This window comes from Hyaena hyaena, unplaced genomic scaffold (genome assembly GCF_003009895.1).
Source record: "Hyaena hyaena isolate Hyena2069 unplaced genomic scaffold, ASM300989v1 scaffold_248, whole genome shotgun sequence".
NCBI lineage: Eukaryota > Metazoa > Chordata > Mammalia > Carnivora > Hyaenidae > Hyaena > Hyaena hyaena.
Genome location: NW_024080881.1, coordinates 1,684,543 through 1,707,810, shown reverse-complemented (window position 1 = coordinate 1,707,810; position 23,268 = coordinate 1,684,543). Strand labels below are relative to the sequence as shown.

The 23,268-nt window shown below is 49.6% G+C and overlaps 2 protein-coding genes across 3 annotated transcripts in view; both read right to left on the bottom strand.

Annotated features, from left to right (window-relative positions):
• Positions 1 to 3,867, bottom strand: part of PACS1 (phosphofurin acidic cluster sorting protein 1) — a 164,416-nt gene extending 160,549 nt beyond the window's left edge. Inside the window, exon 1 of the mRNA XM_039244831.1 lies at positions 3,349 to 3,867. Coding sequence (XP_039100762.1) covers positions 3,349 to 3,698 — 350 coding nt within the window. The 5' untranslated portion in view covers positions 3,699 to 3,867. The remainder of the gene's footprint in view (positions 1 to 3,348) is intronic.
• Positions 3,868 to 5,571: 1,704 nt separating this feature from the next.
• SF3B2 (splicing factor 3b subunit 2) lies at positions 5,572 to 21,584 on the bottom strand. Of its 2 annotated transcripts, none has more exons than XM_039244835.1 (22): positions 21,416 to 21,584; positions 21,189 to 21,238; positions 20,809 to 20,886; positions 19,834 to 20,082; positions 19,569 to 19,619; positions 17,805 to 17,922; positions 17,179 to 17,279; positions 16,775 to 16,871; positions 16,494 to 16,585; positions 15,898 to 16,113; positions 15,606 to 15,743; positions 15,354 to 15,434; positions 14,911 to 15,138; positions 13,721 to 13,870; positions 13,121 to 13,210; positions 12,929 to 13,036; positions 11,229 to 11,336; positions 10,825 to 10,967; positions 10,636 to 10,737; positions 6,408 to 6,507; positions 6,134 to 6,319; positions 5,572 to 5,820 (listed from the first exon to the last, which is right to left on the bottom strand). In XM_039244835.1, exons 1-22 carry the CDS (start codon positions 21,546 to 21,548, stop codon positions 5,749 to 5,751), a joined length of 2,691 nt encoding a protein of 896 aa, XP_039100766.1. In that variant the 5' UTR covers positions 21,549 to 21,584; the 3' UTR covers positions 5,572 to 5,748. The 2 variants fall into 2 exon arrangements, with proteins under 2 accessions (XP_039100766.1, XP_039100767.1); XM_039244836.1 differs by having other exon boundaries at positions 21,189 to 21,235.
• Between the last annotated feature and the right edge of the window lie 1,684 nt (positions 21,585 to 23,268).

The window sequence follows — 23,268 nt, the reverse complement described above, 5'->3', positions numbered from 1 at the left end:
AAAGCCAACTATATTCTCTTCAACCATAAAATCTTTTTTAAAAAAGACTATGGATTCTGAAGGAATTTAGTAGACGTTACATAAGAGCAGAGTACACACTTGAGAAACAACTAGTACAATCTTCATCTTTATTTACATATCTAATAAAGGGAAAGGGCTTTTTCCCCCCAAAAGCAAATTATATTTCTATTGGGATCAAGAAATGGAAAGTGACCTTCCTAACACACAACTTTCAACTCTCTCTTCTCTGTACTAGGTAGAGGAACACATTTTCACAAGATTGAGTCCCACAGTATATATATGTGTGTATGTACACACACACATATATAGTATATGTGTATATATATACACACACACACATATATATAGCCTTAGATCCACAATCATGTTCACATTTCTTAAGTGCACATGTTTTACATGCTTGTTTCTCATTTGAGTTACATGAGACAAGAACGTTAATCCTAGACTATCTATAGAGTGCTGTACACAGGGTGCACATTGCCAATATATTCTAAACAACAAGAACAAGTAAACAAGGAGACCTCAAATTAACCAGATGACTCTAGTAATTGAAAGAGCCAATAGCAGGACACTTTCTCCCCACAGGGTGTTATTTTCCATCCTGCAGATAAAACAGCATGCTCCAAAGAGCACAAGTGTTCCACAACGAGCTGGGAAGCACAAGGGTGATAGTGAAAAACAAAGTCAGAGCAGGGCAGCTGACAATCTCAAAGACTGGTTAGCAGACATGACATAACTGCATGCTCTCAGCAGGGGCAAACAAGCCAACCAAGCTTCTCACACCAAGTTGGCATAATAATTACCAATTGACTCAGGATGGTGGGCAGTTTCTTGGGCTAATAATTTATTACACGGACTTCTCAGTGACCAATAGGCGCAGAAGAAGAATCGACAGCAATTAGTGATTTTATTTATCTCCCTCTGTTGTACGGCAGCTTCTTCCCAGTTGGCTCAATGCCTTTTCAATCTAACAAGCTAGAGAAGGCAGTTGTCCAAATGTCACCTGTCAAACATAGTGATAGATGTGAAGGAAGAATAGGCAAGCAGGTATTACTAATACTAGACCAATGTAGGAAGGGGCACAGCACTCTCACGTCTGAAAGAGGTAGATTAGAAAACTTCAGCTACAGGGGCGCCTGGGTGGCTCAGTCGGTTAAGCATCCGACTTCGGCTCAGGTCATGCTCTCATGGCCTGTGGGTTTGAGCCCCACGTTGGGCTCTGTGCTGACAGCTAGCTCAGAGCTGGAGCCTGTTTCAGATCCCGTGTCTTCCTCTCTCTCTGACCCTCCCCTGCTCATGCTGTCTCTCTCAGAAATAAATAAAAAACATTAAAAAAAATTTTTTTAATTAAAAAAAAGAAAGAAAGAAAACTTCAGCTACAGATGGCCCTGCCTAGAAAGAGGCCTGCTAAGGACCATTACACACTATACTCCCACTTGAGTTTGGTGTTGTGCTAGGGCACTGGCCAAAGCAAACTAAACTAACGTGGCTTCTGATTACCCTAAAAGAAGGACAAAGAAAAAAAGAAAGGTTAGGCCAGCGAAGTAAATGCTGAAACGCAAAGGACATGAAGAGTGAGGGAGGCAGGACATGAAGAGTGAGGGAGGCGGGGCATGAATAGAACACAATTTAGCATTATCTAAAGACGTTTCAGATGTATACATACCCTGCAACTAGCAATCCACCCCTACATATAAAGACAAACAAAAGAAACTTTTGCAAGGATCACTAGGAGTCCTGGAGGAAAATATTTACGGCATTACTGCTCCGGTTAACAAGCAAGAAACAACCCAAATATTCACCAAAAAGAGAAGTATGATAGTCATGAAATTAAATTATATCCGTTAGTGAAAATATTTAAACCACAGCCACCATATCCCAGTGACAAGTCCCACAAACTTAACATTGAATTAACACACACAGACACATTAAATTAAGTCACAGAACACATATAGTATGATAGCACTTACATAAACTTCAAAAACACCCCCCCAAAAATGTTTACAGATGCACGTATGTAGTAAAACTATATTTAAAAGACAAGGGAAATAATAAACACACAATTCAGGATAGTGTTCAGCTTTGTGGGGGCAAGTAGGGGATATGGTCAGGAAGGGGCATCCTGAGGGCCTCATTCAACACAGTTTATAATGTCCTATTTCTTAAACTGAGTCAAGTACAGAAATGTACTTTTCATCATTTTGTAAAATACCCTAAACTGGGAGATATATTTGTGTGTGTGTGTGTGTGTGTGTGTGTGTGTGTAATTTTGTATGCATGAAAGGATTCAAAATAAAGACAGAGGGAAATAAATAGAGTTGAGGTAGGAACCAGACCATACTTAACCCCTACTGACACGTCCATCTACCCAAGGCTGGGCTCACAGAATAAGGAGTGAGTCCAAAACTCCAAGAGAAGTAACTCAGTTTAGAGGTGACAAAAAGATCACCTCCAGGCACTTTTCTGGGCTTACAAGGCGAAACCAGCTCCACTGCCTGTTCAAGGGCTAATCTGTAAGACACTGCATGCTGTCCCTAAAGAGGTGGAGAAAGGCTGCTTTGCCAATACAGAAACAAAACACATCACAAACTCGGGCATATTTTACCAATGAAAGCAAAATCCCCAGATGGTTCCAAAAGACAGAGGAATGGCAGTAATTTTATGTTGCCCTCCAAGGCTAAGAGAATTTGTGACTAGCTACTGGGGAGGAGGAAGGGGACGAGAAATGCACTTAAAGACACACTAAACAGGACTTTTACAAGAGCACGGAGGCCGGGACAGAACTGTGTAATCTCAACCACAAATGAACGCGTGTGTATTGAAGACTAACGAGAAGCCTCGAGGGTTCCTATACGGGCTTTATCTGGCAGAAGGTGACAACCGAGTTTGGCACACGCTGAGTATATTGGGAAATAATAATATCAAAAGGCATCTATGCCGCAGCTCTGGAACATATGTACGGCCCACGGGCGCCAACGAGGCAGGGGAAAGAGCAGCGACATTCGCAGGGAAACTGACCGTCAGGAAGGCCGGATTCGGTCAGATCAACGAGAGAAGGCCCAGGGCTGAGAGTCCGGGAGGCCCCGATCGGGGAGGGGAAGAGGGTGGTCCCGGCCCGAGGCCGAAGGTAGGGCTGCCAGGAGAGGGCGGGGTCCCCGCTAGAGGAGTCACGGGAGGCCCGACCGGAGCCAGGCCGGGAAGCCAGGGGGAGTCCGGGGAGGGGGCGCTCCCTTGGGCGCTGGGACGTGGAGGGATGAGAAGGCGGGGGCCTGTCGTGGACCCGGCCCTGCGGCCCCCGCGGGCCCGGTTCCCCCGCCCGCCGCTCACCTGGGCACGCAGCTGGACGAGCTCCGGTCCACCTCCCAGGTGGCGTACAGGTTCATCTGCACGGGGGCGGGGGTGCGGCCTGGCCCCGGGCCGCCGGGAGGCGCGGAGCCGGAGGCCACCGCGACGGCCATGGAGGTGGAGGTGGACGAGGACGAGGAGGAGGCGGCCGCCGCCGAGGTGGACGAGGACGACGAGGTGGCCTGGGCCAGCTTGGGGGGCGTCGGCTGCTGAGGCGGCGGCTGCTGCGGCGGCTGCTGCTGTTGCGGGGACTGGGCGACCCCAGAGCCCCGCTGGCCGCCGCCGCCCCCGGCGCCTCCAGGACCACCACCCGCCCCTCCGCGTTCCGCCATGGCCCGGCCGGGGGTGGGGGGCGCGGGGGTAACGGGGATCGGGGAGACGCGGAGAGGACGCCCGGGCTTCTCCCACGGTGGCGGCGAGGGCTCGACTCTTCTCCTCAGCCCGCCCGCCCGGCCGAGCGCGCGAGCGAGAGAGCGAGAGGCTGCACGCACGCGCGGGGCCTCTCGGCGCGCGGTCCTCGCGCTCGCCCGCCGCTGCCTGTTGCGGCTCGCGCCGCCGAGACACTGGGTGGGCGTGTCCGGGGGGGCGGGGAGCTCTGGCTCGCGCCGGCCCCACCCAGCGGCGAGGGGCGGGGTTCGCGCTCGCGCCCGCGCCCCAGGCGAGCCTGTGGGCGCGCTCCTTTAGCTCCCCAGGAGGGGAGTCTTCGACCCCAGCAGCCTCTGCAGGACCCTCCCCTCAAATCTGCAGCGCGAGCGGCAGCCAGCCGGCCCGATCCTCCCCCCCTCCCCCCCCGCCGTGCTCTCTGCAGCAACAGCCAGGCCAGCGGAAACTCCGCTTTTCCGGGGCGCGGCCCCGGCTGGGGGGGGGGGGGAAACTGCCGCGGGAGCGCGCCTTGGGCCCCTTGGGTCCCCGGAGCCGACAGAGCGGCCCTGGCCCGCGTCGCGGCATCCTGCTTGGTCCCTGCTCTGCCGCCCCGGGGTTTCTTCACAACCTACAAAGGGAGCGGTGATGCGTCTGCGGGCCGTGAAGTTTCCATCCCTGCTGCCCTCCTCCGAAGGCAGGGGCTTGGGGACCTAAAGTCCAGAAGGCCCTGGCAAGGGTGAATTATAAAGCTAAGCCGTGGCCCATCTGGAGCCACCCTTCCTCCTTTTCTGTCCCTAGTTCCCTTCCCCCAGTGAATCATTAAGAATCCCAAGCCCCCCATCCCTGCCCTCAGTTGCTTCCACCGGTAATATTTTCTCTGCTTCGCCGTTTACTTAATTTCTAAAATCCTACTCCTCCCAAGGCCTACCTCAACTGCCACGTCCAACATGGGACCTCCCACACTACCACCCCCCATCCATCAACCTCCAGAAACCATCTTGAAGTCACATATCACTGGCATCTCAGCTGGTGCACTTCCAGCAAAACACCAGTAGACCCACAGCAGGACTTCTCTCCTAGGATCCGGCAAATGCCTGTTGGGCCCCTTAAGTCCAACCTAATCTAGCCTGTTGGGAAGACATCTGGAGACCAGAAGACTAGAATCAGGAAAGAGCAATCCGCCCCCGCCCCCACCCCAAACTTAGAGGCTGGGTGACTGAAACCACCCAGGGGTTAACGTGGACTCCGGACAATCTAGATTTTGAGCTGTGTTCTCTCCCTGGTGAGGACTTGGGACTCTTTGGGCCACAGGTCTATTAGGAAGGCCTGACCTGGCCTACTTCCCAAGCCCACTGCACTTCCTCAGCCCAGCCAGGGTGCTAAGCTGGCTATTTTTAGTCCCCAAGGACAAAGTAGTAAGGTCAAACCAGACCTGGAGATACTTGCCCCAGAGCCTTCCTACAAAAGCAGGCGGTGGTAAAACAATTTCAGCACAGCTGTGAATTTATCACCACTCTCAACTGCAACATCTGAACCAGATGCATGCCCCTGGCCACTGGGGCAGCCCTGAAGTTGCAGAAAAAGCCCATTTTTTGGTCCTTTTGCCCGAGGGGATTAAAAGACAGAAGGAGGGGGCACCTGGGTGGCTCAGTCAGTTAAGCATCCAACCCTTGATTTCGACTCAGGTCATGATCTTATGGTTCAAACCCCATGTCAGGCTCTGTGCTGATAGTGCAGAACCTGCTTGAGAGTTTCTCTCTCTGCCCCCCCCCCAACGCCCTCAAAATAAATAAACTTTAAAAAAAAAAATAAGGAAAAAAAAGACGGAAGGAGGATCAGAAGTGTTACATATGCATCTCTTTCCTTGGGAAACAGCTTTATTTACAAAACAGATCTAAAATAAGAACTTGAAATGACAAGCCCTTGGGAACTGTGGGAGAGCTGGCTCTTGGGGACCATATGTGAAGCCCAAGCATCCAGACAAGGGGCTGAAAGGAGGGCCAGGTGTGTGAGGGGGACCTAAAATTTGAACTCCTTGTATTTCTTGCTGCCCCCACGGCTGTCCTGGGGCTGAGCTTTCCGTTTCTTTTGCTGGAAGAGAGAAAGAGAAACAGGTTACAAGTGAAACAACCCACTGATCCCCAAGACAAGGGTGGGCAGCCTGACTCAGCCACAGAGCTCTGTGGAAACAGCGCTAAAACTGGATTCTCAGACTTGGATCAGTTCCCCTCCCTGTGCCTTCGTTTCATCTTCCTTAAAGAGGGCAGCCCACCAGAGGATTTCTGAGGTTTCCAGCATCAGGGAAGCTCAGGGCAGCAGACAAAGAGGACACCACTCCACTGAAAAAGGAGTCCCTGGTACCAGTCCCTGCTGGTCCCAGCCGGGTTCCCCTGTGACCTCCTACCTTCTGTTTGGCAGCATGCTCGGCCACCATGTCACTGAAGTCTTCCTTCTCCACCTGTGCCTGCTGCTCCCGCACATGCTCCTCGTACTTCTGGGTCATGGCCATGGGATCCAGCTCCAACTCTTCAGGTGCCAGTGCTACTTCCACACCTTGCAGCTCGGGAGCCGGGCCCTTCCGGCTCATCACCTAGAAGAGGGATCAGAGTCTTGTCATCTACAGAGAGGCTTAGAAGACTTAGTTTCTGTCCCCTTTTCCAGCCCCCAAGAGTACTCACCGTGGACATGTCATAGATATGGGTTGATCCCATCATGGCTCCCCCAACAGTGGCCGTTCTCTTCTCTGGCAACACAGTGAACAGCTGAGGTGTCTCACTTCTGCAGAGGACAAGGGGGTCAGGCCCAAAAAGGAAGGGACAGCAGGGTTTCCAGAAAAGGAAGCAAAAAGAACATGAGCAGCACCTCCACACAGCTACCCGAAGAGATTCCAAGAGATTTCCAGAGGGAAAACGATGCCTAGGCTGCCTCTACAGTCTTGGGAGACCCACAAGAGGAAAGGACTGGGTCAGTGGGGAGAGGGGTGGGACGGCGCTGATTCTAGGGAATACAGCCTGGAAGGGATACAGACGCTGAGTTAAGGGACCCCCTGAACCAAGTTTAGAGGATCAGAGACCAAGATTCCCACATGTAAAGAAGGGCTAAGGGTCAGGCTTAATGTTTGCAAAAGAACTCTGGTACAGAGAAGATGGCAAGAGAGAAGATACTATAATAGCCCCCCCCCAAAAGTTGTACCTGGGGTTCTAACACAGAGAACTTGAACTTCCAGTACTTCCTAGGGTGCAAGAGCCATCCGAGCCGGTCTTATCTAATCCCTGTTCCCTATACTCCAACAACAGTACCCTTCTTTCTTTTCTTCCTTGAAGATGCAAAGGCTGAGACGTCTGCTTCTGAAGAAGGAGTAACAGGGACCAGATTTACCCTCCCGCCTGCAACAACCAAGGATGGGCAGAGCACATGAAACAACGGGCTTCGAGTCCCTGGACATGGTTACGAGTAACAAATGGGAGCAACTCAGGAGTCAGGAAGCAAATGAGGTGCGTCCTTCGGCTGCCCTGTCTGCTGCAGTGACAGAGTCTGCGGGCCATGACACAGGAGGAGGAACCCATGTCGAGCCCAGAGGATGTCGTGGGCTGAAGGGATGAAGCCCAAAGTCAGAGAGACCAAGGCAGCTAGAGATCACAGCACAGAGTCTTAGGGAAAAGACAGCAGCACAGACTTGAGAACTCAAGAGACCTAAAGAGGGTCCTCCTCAAATACTCACGGGAGTACTATGTATGAGGAAAGTACCAGAGCCAGGGAAAGAACCACCTATGAAAATCAAGACTTAAGAGAATCACACTGTTTCCAAGTACCTTGATGGTGTTCCTGAACAGAGATGAAGAGTTTAGAAATACAAAAGAGGGGCGCCTGGGTGGCTCAGTAGGTTAAGTGTCCGACTTGAGCTCAGGTCATGATCTCACCATTTGTGAGTTCGAGCCCCGCATCAGGCTCTGTGCTGACAGCTCAGAGCCTGGAGCCTGCTTTGGATTCCGTGTCTCCCTCTATCTCTGCCCCTCCCTGCTCATACTCTCTCTCTCTCTCTCTCTTAAAAATAAATAAAACAGGGGCGCCTGGGTGGCTTAGTCGGTTAAGCGTCCGACTTTCGCTTAGGTCATGATCTCACGGTTCGTGGGTTCGAGCCCCGCATTGGGCTCTGTGCTGACAGCCAGCTCAGAGCCTGGAGCCTGTTTCAGTCTGTGACTCCCTCTCTCTCTGACCCTCCCCTGCTCACGCTGTCTCTCTCTCTCTCTCTCTCTCCTAGAAATAAATAAAAACATTAAAAAAAAATTAAAAAAAAAAATAAATAAATAAATAAATAAATAAATAAAACATTTTTAAATTAAAAAAAAAAAAAAGAAAAGAAAAAACAAATACAAAAAGAACCCTGGGCCCAACAAGTTTGGCCAATTTCACCAAATTTGGCCTTCAAACAAAAGTAAACAAACATGCAAAGCAGCAAAAACCACAATCCTTAATGAGGAAAATAATTCATCAATTTAAAGCACCCCAGAACTGGCATGTTATTATAACCATATGCCATATGTTCAAAAATAGACACACAGCACATATGAAAAGATCCAAATCATATGGCTAGAGATGAAAACTACATTGGATGGGATTACTGTCAGATTAGAAACCGCAGAAAAAAATATTAGCAAACTTGAAAAAACAGGAATAGAAATTTTCTAAAACGAAATACAAAGAGAAGAGAGATATTTTCAAAATAAGCAGAGCATCAGTGACCTGAACGGCAACTTCAAGAGGTCTGACACATGTATAACTGGAGTTGCCAAAGGAGAGGAGAAAGCAAAGGGAACAGAAACTATATTTGCAGAAATAATGGCCAGATTCTTTCCAAAATTCATAAAAATGATTAACTCACAAATTTAAGATGCTTTCCAAACCCCACGCAAAGAAACATGAAGAAAACTATGCCACACCCCACAGAATTAAATTATTCAAAACAGCAAAAGAGAAAATCTTAAAAGCTGCCAGAAGAAAGAGGACACATTACATACAGAATAAAGGAAGGAAAACAGACTTCTCGTCAGAAGCAATGTAAGAATGACACCACAGCAACATCTTTAAATTATTGAAAGAAAAAATTAAAAAACCACTGTCAACCTAGAATCCTATACCTGGCCAAAATCTTCCAAAAATCTTTGAGGGGCACCTGGGTGGTCCAGTCGGTTAAGCCTCCAACTTCGGCTCAGGCCAGGATCTCACAGTTCATGGGTTCAAGTCCCCACGTCGGGCTCTATGCTGACAGCTGAGTCTGGAGCCTGATTCAGAATCTGTGTCTCCCTCTTTCTCTACCCCTCCTCCTGCTCGCCCTCTGTCTCTCTCTCAAAAATAAACATTAAAGCTCAGAGCCTAGAGCCTGGAGCCTGCTTTGGATACTGTGTCTCCCTCTCTCTCTCTGCCCCTGCCCCACTCATGCTGTCTCTCTTTCTCAAAAATAAACATTAAGGGGCGCCTGGGTGGCTCAACTGGTTAAGTGTCCGGCTTTGGCTCAGGTTATGATCTCACGGTTCGTGGGTTCGAGCCCCGCATCAGGCTCTGTGCTAAGACCTAGCTCGGAGCCTGGAGCCTGTCTTTGGATTCTGTGACTCCCTCTTTCTCTCTGACTCTCCCCTGCTCATGCTGTCTCTATCTCTCTCAAAAATAAATACATAATACATTTAAAAATAAATAAACATTTAAAAAATCTTTTGAAAGGACAAGTGAAGAAGTTATGAGACTGCCAACGCTTGAATGAATTCAGGACCAGCAGATGCAAAAGAAATGCTCAAGGAAGCCTTTGTATACAAAGAAATGAAAAAACACTGAAAATGGTAATGACATAGCTTAATACATGACTAATATGTAAATCTCACTAAAAGATAACTTAAAAAAAAAAGATAACTGGCCTTTTCAACAAAAATAACCACACAGCATAGGATTTATAACATATAACGGTAAAAAGGGTGACAACAGTGCACAGGCTGGGAAGAGAGAACCGGAAGTGTGCTGTTGTTAGGTGCTTACTACCCCGCAGAAGCAGCATACCACCTGAAGGTAGACTGTGATAAAGATGGATATTATAAACCCTACAGCAACCACTAAGAATAACAAGACAGAGCTTTACAGTTAGTAAGTCAACAACAGAGATAAAACGGAGTCATAAAAAACTGTTCTATTGGGGCACCTGGGTGGCTCCGTCGGTTAAGCGTCCATCTTCAGCTCATGTCATGATCTCACAGTTCATGAGTTTGAGCCCCACATCAGGCTCTGTGCTGACAGCTCAGAGCCTGGAGCCTGCTTAGGTTCTGTGTCTCCCTCTCTCTCTGCCCCTCCCCACTCCCTCTCTCTCACTCTCAAAAATAAACATTAAAAAAATATTTTTTTAATATTCTATTAACCTAAAACGTAGGAAAATGGAACAAAGAACAGAACGGGCAAAAAAGATCATCTCGTGGAAAAGGGGTCAATTCATGAAGAAGACTAGACAATCCTACACATTTCTGCCCCTAATAAGAGAGGTTCCGTGGCAAGACCATGTGAAACCCATGCCGATCTTAGGCACTTCCGGTTCCTCCTGCCCCAGATCACCCTGTGGCTGGCTCTTTCCTAACATTCAGCTCTCAGCTCAAATACCTCAGCAAGGCCTTGCCAAAGACCTCCCCACCACCCAAATCCCTCTATATCCCATTATCTAGTTTACTTTGCTCTACCATCCTGTCCCCATCTGAAATTACCTTGTCCTCTAATGAACTGCTTGCCTCGTGTTTTTCACTGCCTAGAGCAGTGCCTGGTGTTCAAAAATCGATTCACAAGGGAAGAAAAGGGGGGACAAGTCAGCTGGCCAACCCAGAGGCTGAAAGGAAGACAAAGTCCTTCCCTCTCAGCCCTGCCTCGTTCCCTTACCCGTCCATCGCTTCTTCAATCTTCTTCTTCCTCAGCTCGATGAGTTCAGGGGTCTCCATTCCAGCCGGCACTGACGAGAACCCTCCAGGAGTGATGAGGCCACTTTGAAGAGAGAAAGAAGCTCTGGAGTAAGTAAAGAGAAGGCCCCCAGTGATGGGCTACTTCAGAGGCAGACCCTGCTCTCCCCACCTGTCCGCAGGGGTAATAAAGCCCGTCTCATCTGGTTTGTCTTCATCGCTCTCTTCCTCTTCCTCTTCTTCTGAAGACTCCTCATCAGATGGCTCCAGCTCCCCCCAAGGGGTCCTATCAATCTCTTCCTCCTCAGTCTTGGTCTGAAAGAGATCATTCATTCATTCAGCAAATGTTTACTATAAACCTACCATTTATCACGCTGTTGCAAACGGAAAGAATATAAAATGTAAACAGCCTCTGCTTAAGGAGAGCTCATATGCTAATGGGGGGCCTGCATCACACCTCAGGAAAATGCACACCCTTTTTCAGACCTGAACCTTCACAACACCCAGCTCCTCCCTGATAATGAAGCACCTGTCTCTAAACTTCATGACCTCAAGTAAGACAGTCACAGCGTTTACCTGAAATTCAGCTGCATTGGTTCCAAACACGTCACCGTAGAGTGGTTTCCCAGTCTCATCTACTGGAGGTTTGCCCCAGCCACCAGCATGGTACCCAAAGGAACAGCTCTGCAAGAGAGGAAATGCAAGTCCGTTCTGCTCCTAAGCTCCAAAACAAACACTGAAGCCCTAGAGAAAAGTCACACTACGAAGTATAGAAACTAGCGCTTGGCAACTCTGGAAAATATGATTTCGGAGAAGAAGTAAATGTCGCAAAGCATTACAAAGCAAAAGTAATAAGCCACAAAAATCCAGACACAAGAGGATGGGAGAGGGGAGACAGAAAGGAGACTACTAGCCTCAGCCTTCGTGGCAGAGCCCAGGCTGTCTGAAACTAAAAAAGGTACTTTCAAAAACAGGACTCTAATTTCTTCCTGGTTTTTTCCTAACTTTGAAAAGCTTTTAGAATCTACTTCTTTAAAGGGACAGAAATTGGGGTGCCTGGGTGGCTCAGTTGCTTGAGCATCCGACTCTCCTTTTTTTAAAGACAAAGAGTGAGCATGCACAAGCAGGGGAGAGAGGAGGGAAAGAGAGAGAGAACACCACACAGGCTCCACACTCAGTGCAGAGCCTGACATGGTGCTCGATCCCACAACCCTGGGATCTTGACCCGAGCCAAAATCAACAGTAGGACACTCAAACCAACGAAGCCACCCGGTTACCCCAGAGCATGCATCCGTGCTGAGCATGGAGCCTATTTGGAATTCTCTCTCTCCCTTTTCCTCTCTTCTCAGCTCTCACATGCTCTCCCTCTTTCTCTCTCTCTCTAAAAAATAGATAGATGGATAAAGAGAAATTTTTTTAAACGTTTATTTATTTTTGAGAGAGAGACAGAGTGCAAGTAGGGGAGGGGCAGACACAGAATCTGAAGCAGGCTCCAGGCTCCGAGCTGTCACCACAGAACCTGATGCTGGGCTCAAACTCCCAAAGCATGAGATCATGACCTGAGCTGAAGTCGGATGCTTAACTGAATGAGCCACCCAGGCGCCCCCAAGGCAGAAATTTTTATCTGAAGTTTAACAAGTCCTTCTTTTTCACTTTAATGAGTTTGCTATCTATTAAAAATTTTTAAATTTAATACTTCGTGTTTAAAAATGAAAACTTAATGGGCGCCTGGGTGGCTTAGTCGGTTAGGCGTCCGACTTTCACTTAGGTCATGATCTCGCGGTTCGTGGGTTCGAGCCCCGCGTCGGGCTCTGTGCTGACTGCCAGCTCAGAGCCTGGAGCCTGTTTCAGTCTGTGACTCCCTCTCTCTCTGACCCTCCCCTGCTCACACTGTCTCTCTCTCTCCTAGAAATAAATAAAAACATTTAAAAAAAAAAGTGAAAACTTAATACTATTCGTGAAATAAAATTATTTCTATCAATTATGTATCAGAAACACACTCACCAAATTTTCAATCTGATTCTTTCTGAGTGGTGAAATTATGGGTGATTTCTTTTCATCTTTGAACTTGTTAAATCTGATAGACTATTTTACTATGAGCATGTCAGATTTTTTTGAAAAACAAACACTATTACTCTTTTGGGGGGGAGAGAAAGAGAAAGAGAGAGAGAGAGAGGGAGAGACGTGGTGGGATGCGAAAAGGAACAAACAAACAAAAAAAATCATCCTCTAGTTAAAAAAGCAGGGGCAGCTAAAAATGAAAGGACAGTGTTCACCTCGGGGATGGGGGAGTTCAGTCCAGGAATTTTCAGGTTAGGGTACGACGGGGGTGGTCCATATCGCTGCATGGCAATCAGCCACGGGGGAGGGACCTTGTGGGCGTTCTGCGAGAAAAAGAGAAGAGGATATCGTCTGCCCCAATTCCCACCCTCTTCTCGGCTTCCCCTGTCAAGGTAACTGGCACTCACGGGTCCTACTGGCATCCCCAAGGAAATCCTTAGCTCATCAGACAGATCTCCTGGCTTCTTCTCCTTCAGTCGTGTTTCAAACTCCTTCCCCTGAGAAAAGAGCAGAGCACACTGTTGTTACGAATGCCAGACACACATCGGGAGTTCAATGGCAAGAGGAGAAGAGAACAAAAGCGAGAAGTCCCAGTCCACACCAGGGACAAATGCCACTGAGGGCTGCTCAGCGCCTGCTGATTCTCGGCACTCCTCTCCCTGGCTTAAGTAGGAAAAAGAAATAAAGGCCAGGAAGGAGGGGAGACTCCCAGTGCTGACATTAACCCACGAGAAGAACATGGCCAGATTTAGGACCTGCTTTCTGAATTGGCCCCTCTGTCCCTAACCAATTATCACTTTTTAAAGACATGGTCTGAATGTCTCCTCCCAAAAACTACCTCATTTTAAGACTTCAAATTCCACTCCATCCAAGAGGAGTTAATGAACAATTCTAAGGCAGAAAGTAGGAGTCACTGCACCAGCTTAAAAAGCCTTCCCAACCAGGAGTCACACAGCCATGACCAAAAGGCCGAGCCCTTCCTCCCCAGTCCCCGGAGGCCCCCAAACCTCATAGTACAGGTCCCCGTGGATGGTCAGTTTGGGCTTGGTCTGCCACTTGAAGAACGCATCGTGCAGCTTCTGGTAGTCAATGTCAATCTTCCCCATCTTGGGCCGAACCTTCTCTCGCATTTTGGACTTCATGGTCTTCTGTTCTTCCTGTGGAGAAAGGCAGAAGATAGCAGAAGATAGGTCATAAAACGTATTCACCAAGTTTGACTCTTAACAGATCTGGTTCCTCACTCCCAAAGAGATAAAGGAAAACCTCATTTCTCTCATTCCAAAAGTCACCAAAAATCCTTCCTGTTCAAACCTCTCAAAATTACATAATCCAGGTGTGCCTGGGTGGCTCAGTCGGTTAAGTGTCCAACTTCCGCTCAGGTCATGATCTCACGGTTCATGGGTTCTAGTCCCGTCAGGCTCTGTGCTGACAGCTAGCTCAGAGCCTGGAGCCTGTCTTAGGATTCTGTATCTCCCTCTCTCTCTGACCCTCCCCTGCTCACACTGTCTCTCTCAAAAATAAACAAAACACTAACAATTTTTTTTTAATTACATAATCCGTGTTGAGCAAAATAGGTGTATCATATAAAATCATCCTTAGCTACATATGTTTGTAAATATTTTATTTTTTTAAGCCATCTCATCAAGAGACTGACCTCACTAGCTGCCTCCAAGGAGAACTGGGTAACCACAGTCTAACTGGAAGGCAGTTTTTATTGTGTACTTTGGTACCTCCCGGACCTTTTGCAATACATTCAAGTATTACCTACTCAAGTAGGTAATACTCGATTTAACACTTAAACCTAAGAAGTAACACAACGCATCTCTAGCCACAAAATGTTATCAGGCTTGCATTGGTAACAGAAAACGGCAGACACAGCCAAAGGCAGCCTGCAGGAAAAGGAGTCACTGTGTGCGGAGAGCTCGGAGCTGGCAGTGCAGGCAGGGGACAAATGAGGAGACAAGGAGGAAACTGAGCCATTCAGCCCGGAACACCAAGGGGAGGTCTGTCTACCCTTCACAAGTCAAAGTCTTTCTCTCCCACCCTGTGTCACATGCAGTGATGACTTCTGGAGAATGGATAATGAGACAATTAGGAAGTAGGTGGGTTTAGGGAACAAGATTCCTGATTTCAAATCAGGCCGCTGTTAAGGATGCGGCTCCCGCAGGGCAGGTCTGAGCCGTGCCCAGCGCCTCACCTTCTCCTGCAAGGCCTCCCGCATCTCCTGGATGCCTGTGCGTTTGATGAAGTCTGGCAGCTCGAAGGGGGGCTTCTCAATGCCTCGTTTGCCCTGTAGGTACTTGCGCTTAAAACACCAGTGGCGTGGCACGGGCACAGAATTCCGAGTGGCCTTGAGGTGAACCAAGAGCTTGGGGTCCTGCGCGGTGACATCATGCATCTCCACAACGTCAGGCCGAGCCACGAGCTGGAAAACACGGCAACGTGCCACTAGGAAGCCCCAGCGTCTCAGATCTAAAACTTTCTCTTTCTCTTCCTCAAAGGACACATACCTAAGTCACCTAGACCTCCTTCAAAACCCTCCACCCTATCCTCCAAACGAAACCCAGGTGGGTTTCTAGGAGCTCCTAATGAGGTCCCCCAGCCAGGCTCCGGGCTCTGCTGGACCATCTCAGGTCTCACCTGCTTGAGTTCAGCCACAGTGAAGCGATTCATTCGGCGCAATTTTTTCTTAGACAACTTGGGGGCTTCGGGCTTCTTCTCCTAGAACAAAACCATCACTTCTTTTGAGCAGGACTATTAGGAGTGAACCACACTGCCCCTGCCCAGCTCCCCACAAAGGGCTTTTCCTTTCCAAGAGTTCACCATGGTCTCTTGTGGGACACGTCTTGGCCGCCCATCCCCCAGTGCCTCCCACCGGGGAGGGGGCCTCACCTGCTCATCATCGCTGCTATCATCATCGCTGTCTTTGTGCTCCTCCTCAAAGCCCTTCTTCTTGGGGGCTGCAGAATTCTCCAGTTTATCCAGTTTCTCTGGCTCCTTCTCCTTCTCCTTCTTCACGTCATCAGTGAGCTGAGGAGGCAGACAACATGGAGACCCCAGCCCTACATCCCTCCCTAGTCCCTGAACCCAGCACTGGAAAGATGCCCTCCTTACTCTGTCTTTCCCCACCCCTGCCCCTTCCCCTGCTCAGCTTTGCCCCTTCTGAGTACGGCGCTCCTTGTACCTTGAAAGCCTCGAAAATCCTCTTGAAGAAGATGAAGTTGGGCTCATAAATTTCCGGTTCTTCGGTCACATACTCAATTTCAACATCAGCTGCTGGGGAGTCAGAGCCACGGGACCGGGCTGACTCTTTCTCTCGGTCCCCAGAGCTCTCAGAGGATGGCCCCCGAACCCGCTGGGGCTTTTTCTTCTTCTTTCGGTTCCGACGCTTCCGATTTTTCTGCCAAAATAAGGAAAACCAACTGGGTCAGAGAATCCGAGTACTGTGCCTGCCCCTAATCTCCTTACCCAATTTCCCCAAATACCTAAGAAAAGGGGCCTTGAAGTCAGGCTCCAAAGTTCTGCCCCTCTCAAACTGTGTGCCTTTCAGTAAATTACTGCATCTCTCAGAACCTTGGTTTTTGCAGCTATAAAAAGCAGGCATACGTAGTACTTTGAACTCCAAAGATTTATGGCAATTAAATGAAAAATATCCGTAAAATGCTTAGCACAGAACCTGGCACGAAATAGCAGCTACTACATGTTGAACACTTAGACCTGGTATTTAGTGCCCAAGTTCTGTCTCCTGACATTCCTTCCAGACTCGGCTCCATTCCATACCTCTTTCTTGGATACAGACACTGTGTCCTCCTCAGTCTCTGACGCTGACTGGCCCAGGGACGAGCGAGTGTCCGTTTCCATTTCCTCTTCCTCTGTAAGGGAGGAAGGTGGCCATCAGACTCCTCACACCAGTAACCCTGCCACTCGCCCGCAGTGACTCCTCTTTACCAAGAGCCAGTTTCTCTGTCACATTCTCCGTGGGGAAGGGATGGAAGAATGCAGGCTCGGCCTCAGCCTCTCCAGGACCTGTCCCTGCGGTCCGCGGGACACAACACACTCACCCTGTTGAGAATTCATCTCTTCCTGGCGGCTCTCCTTCAGCTGCAGGATCTTTTCCAAGGCCTGGGGGATCTTGGGTCCCACGGAGGGGTCGTCCATCTGCAACAGACAACCCAGGCAGAGGGGATGGTCTCAGGATTTCCACCTCTTGTACTAGAAAGGCTGCCAGCCAGATGACGTCAATAGCAGAGAGCAACAACACTGACTGGACCAAATCAGCCCTCAGCTCCCCTCAGAGGGACCTCAGAACCCTGCCCCAGAAAGGTCTCGCAGACCCTATTTCCTGCCATACCTCGATACACTTTAATTAAGTATGGCTTCCTCCCTCACCCCCAACCCCCGGAAGTCCTCCCATCTTCTCCCAGACCACACTCTCTTATCCCTAGAAAGAAATCACCCATCTCACCTCTCTATTCTCATCTCCAGGCGGAGGCGGGGGACCACGAGGCCGGGGAACTGGGGCCCCCATGGGCAAAACAGTGGGAGTGGGGCCCACTGGAGCAGCAACTGTGAAAAGAAAGAAATCCAATGTCAAAAGAGACAAAACGTTCGTTTAAAAAATTACCTTCTTTAGGGGCCCCTAAGCGGTTCCGTTGGTTAAGCACCCAACTCTTGATTTCGGCTCAGGTCATGATCTCACAACTCAAGAGTTTGAGCCCCACATCTGGTTCTGCGCTGACAGCATGGAGCCTGCTTGGGATTCCCTCTGCCACTCTCCCACCAATTCAAGTGTGAGTGCTCTCTCTCAAAACATAAATAATAAGTAAACATTAAAAAAAAATCCTCTTCTTTGCTAAAGGTCAGTGTGATAGCCACCTTTAGGGGAAAGGGTTAACAGGGAGCCAAGGAGAGCTGTTGGGGTGTTAGTAATGCTTTGGTTCTTGGTCCAGGCACTGGTTATACGAGCTGTTCGGTTTTTAACAACTCACTGGACTGTATGCTAACCATATACATACTTCGTGCAGTATGTACCTACGTGTAAGAGTTTTCCATCGTGTTCCTTTCCCTTCCCTTCCACTTCCAAGGTCTTACCTCGAGGACCTAGAGGAGTGCGAACACCAATCTGGCCCAGGTCTTGTGGCGGCCGAGGGACTGGGGTGCCCATCTTGGCAATTTCCTGCTGCCGTTCCTGCTCCAAGAGCACAGCTGCCTACCAGAGACATGGAGTGAAGACACAGCTTGGAAATCCATAGGGCAGGCAGCCGCCGGCAAGTGCATTCTTTAAGTAACAGGCCCAAGGAGAACAATCAGGTACCACTTGAGTTGGGACAGTCTCACCACCTGCCCCCTTCTAGGCTGCTGATCCAAATGGAGGAGGCCTCTCATCAGAAAAAGAATCCCCTGGAAATATACCCAAAAAACCCCAGAGAACTCCTCGTTCCTAAAAGAAATTTAACATTTAGCTTCATACCGCTATCAACTTTCTAACAAAAGTTTTCTTTCCCCCAAAGAGGTTATTTTTATTTATTTTGAGAGAGAGAAAGAGAGGACACATGCGTGAGCACGCGCAAAAGCATGAGTGGCAGAGAAGCAGAGAGGAAGACAGAGAAGGCCAAGCAGGCTCCTTGCTGTCAATGCAGAGCCCAACGCGGGGTTCAGTCTCACAAACCATGAGATCATGACCTAAGCTGAAACCAAGAGTTGGACACAACCAACTGAGCCACCCATGTGCCCCAAGACATTAAGTTATCTTTAAGGAACAATAAATACTTTTCTTATACCTGCTCCCCAAGATCTAGTACAATCTAGGGAAAAAGAGCACTTTGTAAGTAATTCCACATCTGGTCCTATTAATGCTTATTTTCTAATACGATCAATAATCCACTGGGGAACAACTGAGAAAACCCATCTCTGGGACTGACTGTCTTATGCATCATTCCCTAACTTAAACCTCCACATTTAGTCTAAATCCCATACAAATGGCGAAGTTAATCCAAAGTCCTCCCCAAGGTACCTAAAACGATGTCACATAAGACTAATACAGATTAGCAAACTTTTTCTGTAACGGACTAGACAATAAATATTTTGGCCTACAGGAACCATTAAAAAGACTATAATATACTCTTGATTTGTTTACCTTTTTTCTTAATAATCTTTTAAAGATAGATAAACTGGGGCACCTGGGTGGCTCAGTGAGTTGAGCGTCCAACTTCGGCTCAGGTCATGATCTCACGGTTTGAGAGTTTGAGCCCCGCATCAGGCTCACTGCTATCAGCGCAAAGCCTGCTGGGGATCCTCTGTCCCCCTCTCTCTGCCCCTGCCTCATTTGTGCTCTCTCTCAAAAAAAACCAAAAAACAAAAAACAAAAACATTAAAAAAAATTAAAAATAGATAAACTTTTTTGGGGGTGCCTAGGTGGCTCCAGATGAGCACCTAACTCTTGATTTCAGCTCAGGTCATGGTCTCACGTTCATGAGTTTCGAGCCCTGTGTCAGGCTCTGTGCAGACAGAGCACAGAGCAGAGCCTGCTTAGGATTTTCTCTCTCTCTCTGATCCTCCCGATCTCTCTCTCTCAAAAAGGACAAATAAACTTAAAAATATTTTTTAATAAATAAAAAAAAAACAAATAAAGAAAAGAAAAACCATTCTTAACTTGCAAGCCATACAAAAACAAGTCACAGTCTGTCGTTTATCAACTCCTGGGTTCCAGAAAAGAGGGGATTATCAGGGAGATACTGGAACTTAAGGATGAGATGACCTCCACGGAAAACCTGGGTGCATCTTGCTTTGGACACTAAGCACTGCAAGTCACAGCCCATGGACTGGACCGTGAAGCCAAAGGATGGGTGGCATTACCCGCTTCTGCTGCTCCAAGAGTTCATGTTCCTTCAGTGAATGATCTCCCTGCTTCAAAAAGAAAACAAGCTCACATCAGCACCACCACCCCACAGGCCACACTGCCGCACTCTGCTTTCTGGGGTTCTTCCAGCCTAGTGCCCGTGTTCTAGTCTTCGGTCCAGACCTGCCCAGAAGGGTTGGCCCCAGGATCCAGCTGTCTCTGAGGCTCCATTTCCCCTTTAGGACCCTGAGGAGACCCAGGCCCAGCTGCCATCTGTCCTACCTGCTTGGCACGCTCCTCTTGCTGCATCAGCAATGCCGCCTGCTGCTGTGCCAGCTTTAGCCGTTCCTCCTCTGACAGAGCCACAGGCTCACCCACCCGGAGAGGAGGTGGGGGCCCCAAGTTTGGTGGGCGGGGTCCAACTGCCATAGGAAAGCCAAGGCCAAGGCCTGGTGGAGGTGGTGGGGGTGGTGGAGGAGGTTGCAGAGGGGGGAGTCCCATGGGTGGCGGTGGCATGGGAATCCCAGAGAGCTGTGGGAAAAGACATGAACATAAACTAGGAAACTTTTATCTACTGCCGATATTTGCCAGGGATCTACTATGAGCCCTGGGATTCAAAGTCAAATAACAAACAGCTCTTGCACTCAAGGAAAGAATACTCTATGGTGATATCAATAAAAGAGAACGTTAACTTTCGGGCACCAAGCAATGAAAGCTATAGACTCTCTCCCCAGAAAAACAGGAGCACAGACTTTGCATACAATTTCAGGAGGTTCAAGAACATCTCTAAAGGCCACCTGGGAACTCCTCATCCGACACACAGAAATCAACACCCAAGAAAAAGTCATATCCTGGCTCGAAAGGGGCATGGAAGTTGAAAACACTTAAACACACTTAAACAGTGTGTCCCAATAACTCACTAAATATACAGGGTGCGAAATCAAATCAGGGAGTGAGCCATGTCTCACTAAATAAAATGAGAACTGTGCCCTGGGAAGGCAAAATGGGATCTTTCCAGCAGAAGGAGGATCAAGTCTGGCTTCCAGACTATTTAAGCTGAACCTTAAGGGACAGATTTTGGAGAAACAGACACTGAGTAAGGAGGTAAGGATCAGGACCAACGGAAAACTGAAGAGCTCCCAAGTCTATCTCTGCATTACCTCTCTGCCTAATCTGTTAGTTGTACCCCCAATACACCTAATGTGAGAAGGGATCTCTGAACAGAAGGCATCTTACAAAGCAGAACAGCCTCCTTACCTGTGCCGACATGGGAGGGGGAGCTGCTTTGTCCCCATCTTCACCTCTCAGAACCGGCCGATTCAGCACGATGCCAGTCTGCAAAAGAGAAAGAACTCCAGGTCAGTTCAAGAAGAGCCGTTCCACAAAACGACATTCACTCCCATTCATTCAACAAAATTTAACCAGAGCCTGTCTGCCAGATCTTGGGCTGGGTACTGAAGAGGACCGCTAGATATATAGAAACGACTACAACTGCTCAGATAATGACAAGAACAAGCAAAAACAGCAAGCCCCTACTTGCTGTGTTTTGGTACATAAGGAACGAAGACCGAGTCGCGAGGGATCGTGAAGGCCTCCAGAACCTCGGCCTATCCTGCCGTCCCGCCGCCAACACTTACCTGGCGCGTGTAGCTCTGCAGCCGCTCCACCAGCTCCTCGCGACTCCCTGCTGGGCAAAGCACAGAACGAACGGGGTAGGTCAGGCCGAGCAGGCCCGTTCTGGCCAAGTCGGGCCCCAGCGGTCCGCCTCCGCCCCTCCCCGCTGCCTCTGGGTCTCCGGGGTAACCAAGCTCCGCTTCTCCCTAGGCCCACGCTGCCCCGACCCTTGACCTCCCGATCTCCTCACCCTGGATCGGAGCTCCGATCTCTGCCAATTTGGCCTGAAGCTCCTGGGCAGCCCAAGCGCCATAATGCCCAGGAGGCGGCGGCGGCGGCAGCTGCAACTCTCCTTTCGGAGGCTCGGGATGCTCGGCCGCCATCTTAGCCGCAGGAAGGCGCGCGACCAACCCGGAAGTTCGGGCCAGACCTGGTGCCCACTTGCCGGAACTTCCGGCAGCGTCTTACGCCACGTCCGCTGGAAGGTTGGCCGACCGTTCGGATTGAAGCCCACCTCCTTCGGATCTCCGAAGGTCTCTAGGAGGCCGGGCCGCGAAGCCTTCTGGGAGTCGTAGTACTCAGGTCCCGTTCTCTGAGGGTCCGACTCCGCGAGGACCGATCCGGCCTGAAGCACGGGGAACACAAGAACTGGAGCGTGGGCGGGGCTGTGGGGGGAGGTGGCCCCGCCCCAAGGGTGTGCTTTCTGCGTCAGACCCGCCCAAGCACAGATCTCCCAGCCTTCCGGCCCGACTCCGAACTCAGGCGTGAGAGGCCCGGACGCTTACGTTCCTCGGGGAGACCTAAAGGACTCATTCCCCCGGCGGCCGCGGATTGCGGGCGCCAAGCGGGAGGTTGCAGCCGATGCCTGTGATAAAACAGTATCTGATTGTCTGCCGGCCCACGGATGGATGAATGGGCTGAAAGAGGATCGGAGCCGGGAGAGGAACGGGCTGAGCTCCAGCTGCCGACCTGGGGGAAGGGCCACAGTAAAGCCCCTTTTTCCACCTATCAGACCGGCTCAAATGTCTCCGCTAAGCTTTCTCCCGCTTTCCTTTCTTTTCCTTCCTTGGAGCTCCCACAACATGTACAAACATCTGCCATTTGTCCTTAAAAGTGTTGCCTCCCTTTCCCCACCTCCTCCGCAAGAACGTGGTCAGGGACCTGGTCTTTTTGCTGTCTGGCGTTCAAGAGGTGCATCCTAATGAGTGAGGGGAAAAAACAAACAAAATGGTCTTTCGGGCGACAGGATTTGCGTCATTTTTAGTCCCGAAAATGAACTCCGGACCTTTTCTCCCCTCGTCTCCACCAGGCTACCAGAGGAGTCCGCTGCCTCTCTTACCCACTCCGCCACCACCTGAGGGAGGAATGAGCCGATGCCCCCTGCCTGTCCAGCTTCCACCTTTCCCTATCCTGACCCAACAACTCAGTGTCTCTCCCCACCTCGGCCACTAGCTCTGAAGTCCCCTTCTCATTCTAGCCCTTCCCTGTCACTGACAGGCTCACTGCCTGTGTGACTGTGTGGTGTTGGGTGAGTGAGCTGGAAAACTCAAAATGGTCTCGTTTTCCACCCACACCCACACCCTGCATACCTTCTTTCTAGCATACTCCATTTCACTGATCCCCTCCAAAAACGGAAGTAGTTGAGGGCAGGGAAAAAATAATGGGGTGCCAGGTCGAGGGAAGGTGGGTTCAAGAGAAACAGAAAAGGACTGGGCCAGGAAGATTGCTCACATTATAGCCCTGGCTAGGAATTTCTCTTTCCTCCTGTCCAAGCCTCGATCCTTCCTCTTAAAATCAACATCACCATCCCATTCTACTGACAGTCCCAAAGGAGAAGCCAAACCCAGAAAGGACAGAAGGAATAACCGTGGTACTCTACCCTGCAGCTCATCAGCCCACTCAGGCAGAGCCATTCTGACCCAGAGGAAGCATCTTTCTGCTCCCTGTAACTGGAGAGCTGCTGGCAGGTCATGTGAGGCCGGAGGGCTCTAGGCATGTGTACGTGCTGGGGAAGGTGACAGGGGTCTCCTGAGGCAGGATAAACTGATGTCTGATGAGTGAGGAGGTAATGCAGCTAGGGCCAGAAGGGGACAAGTCTTGGGA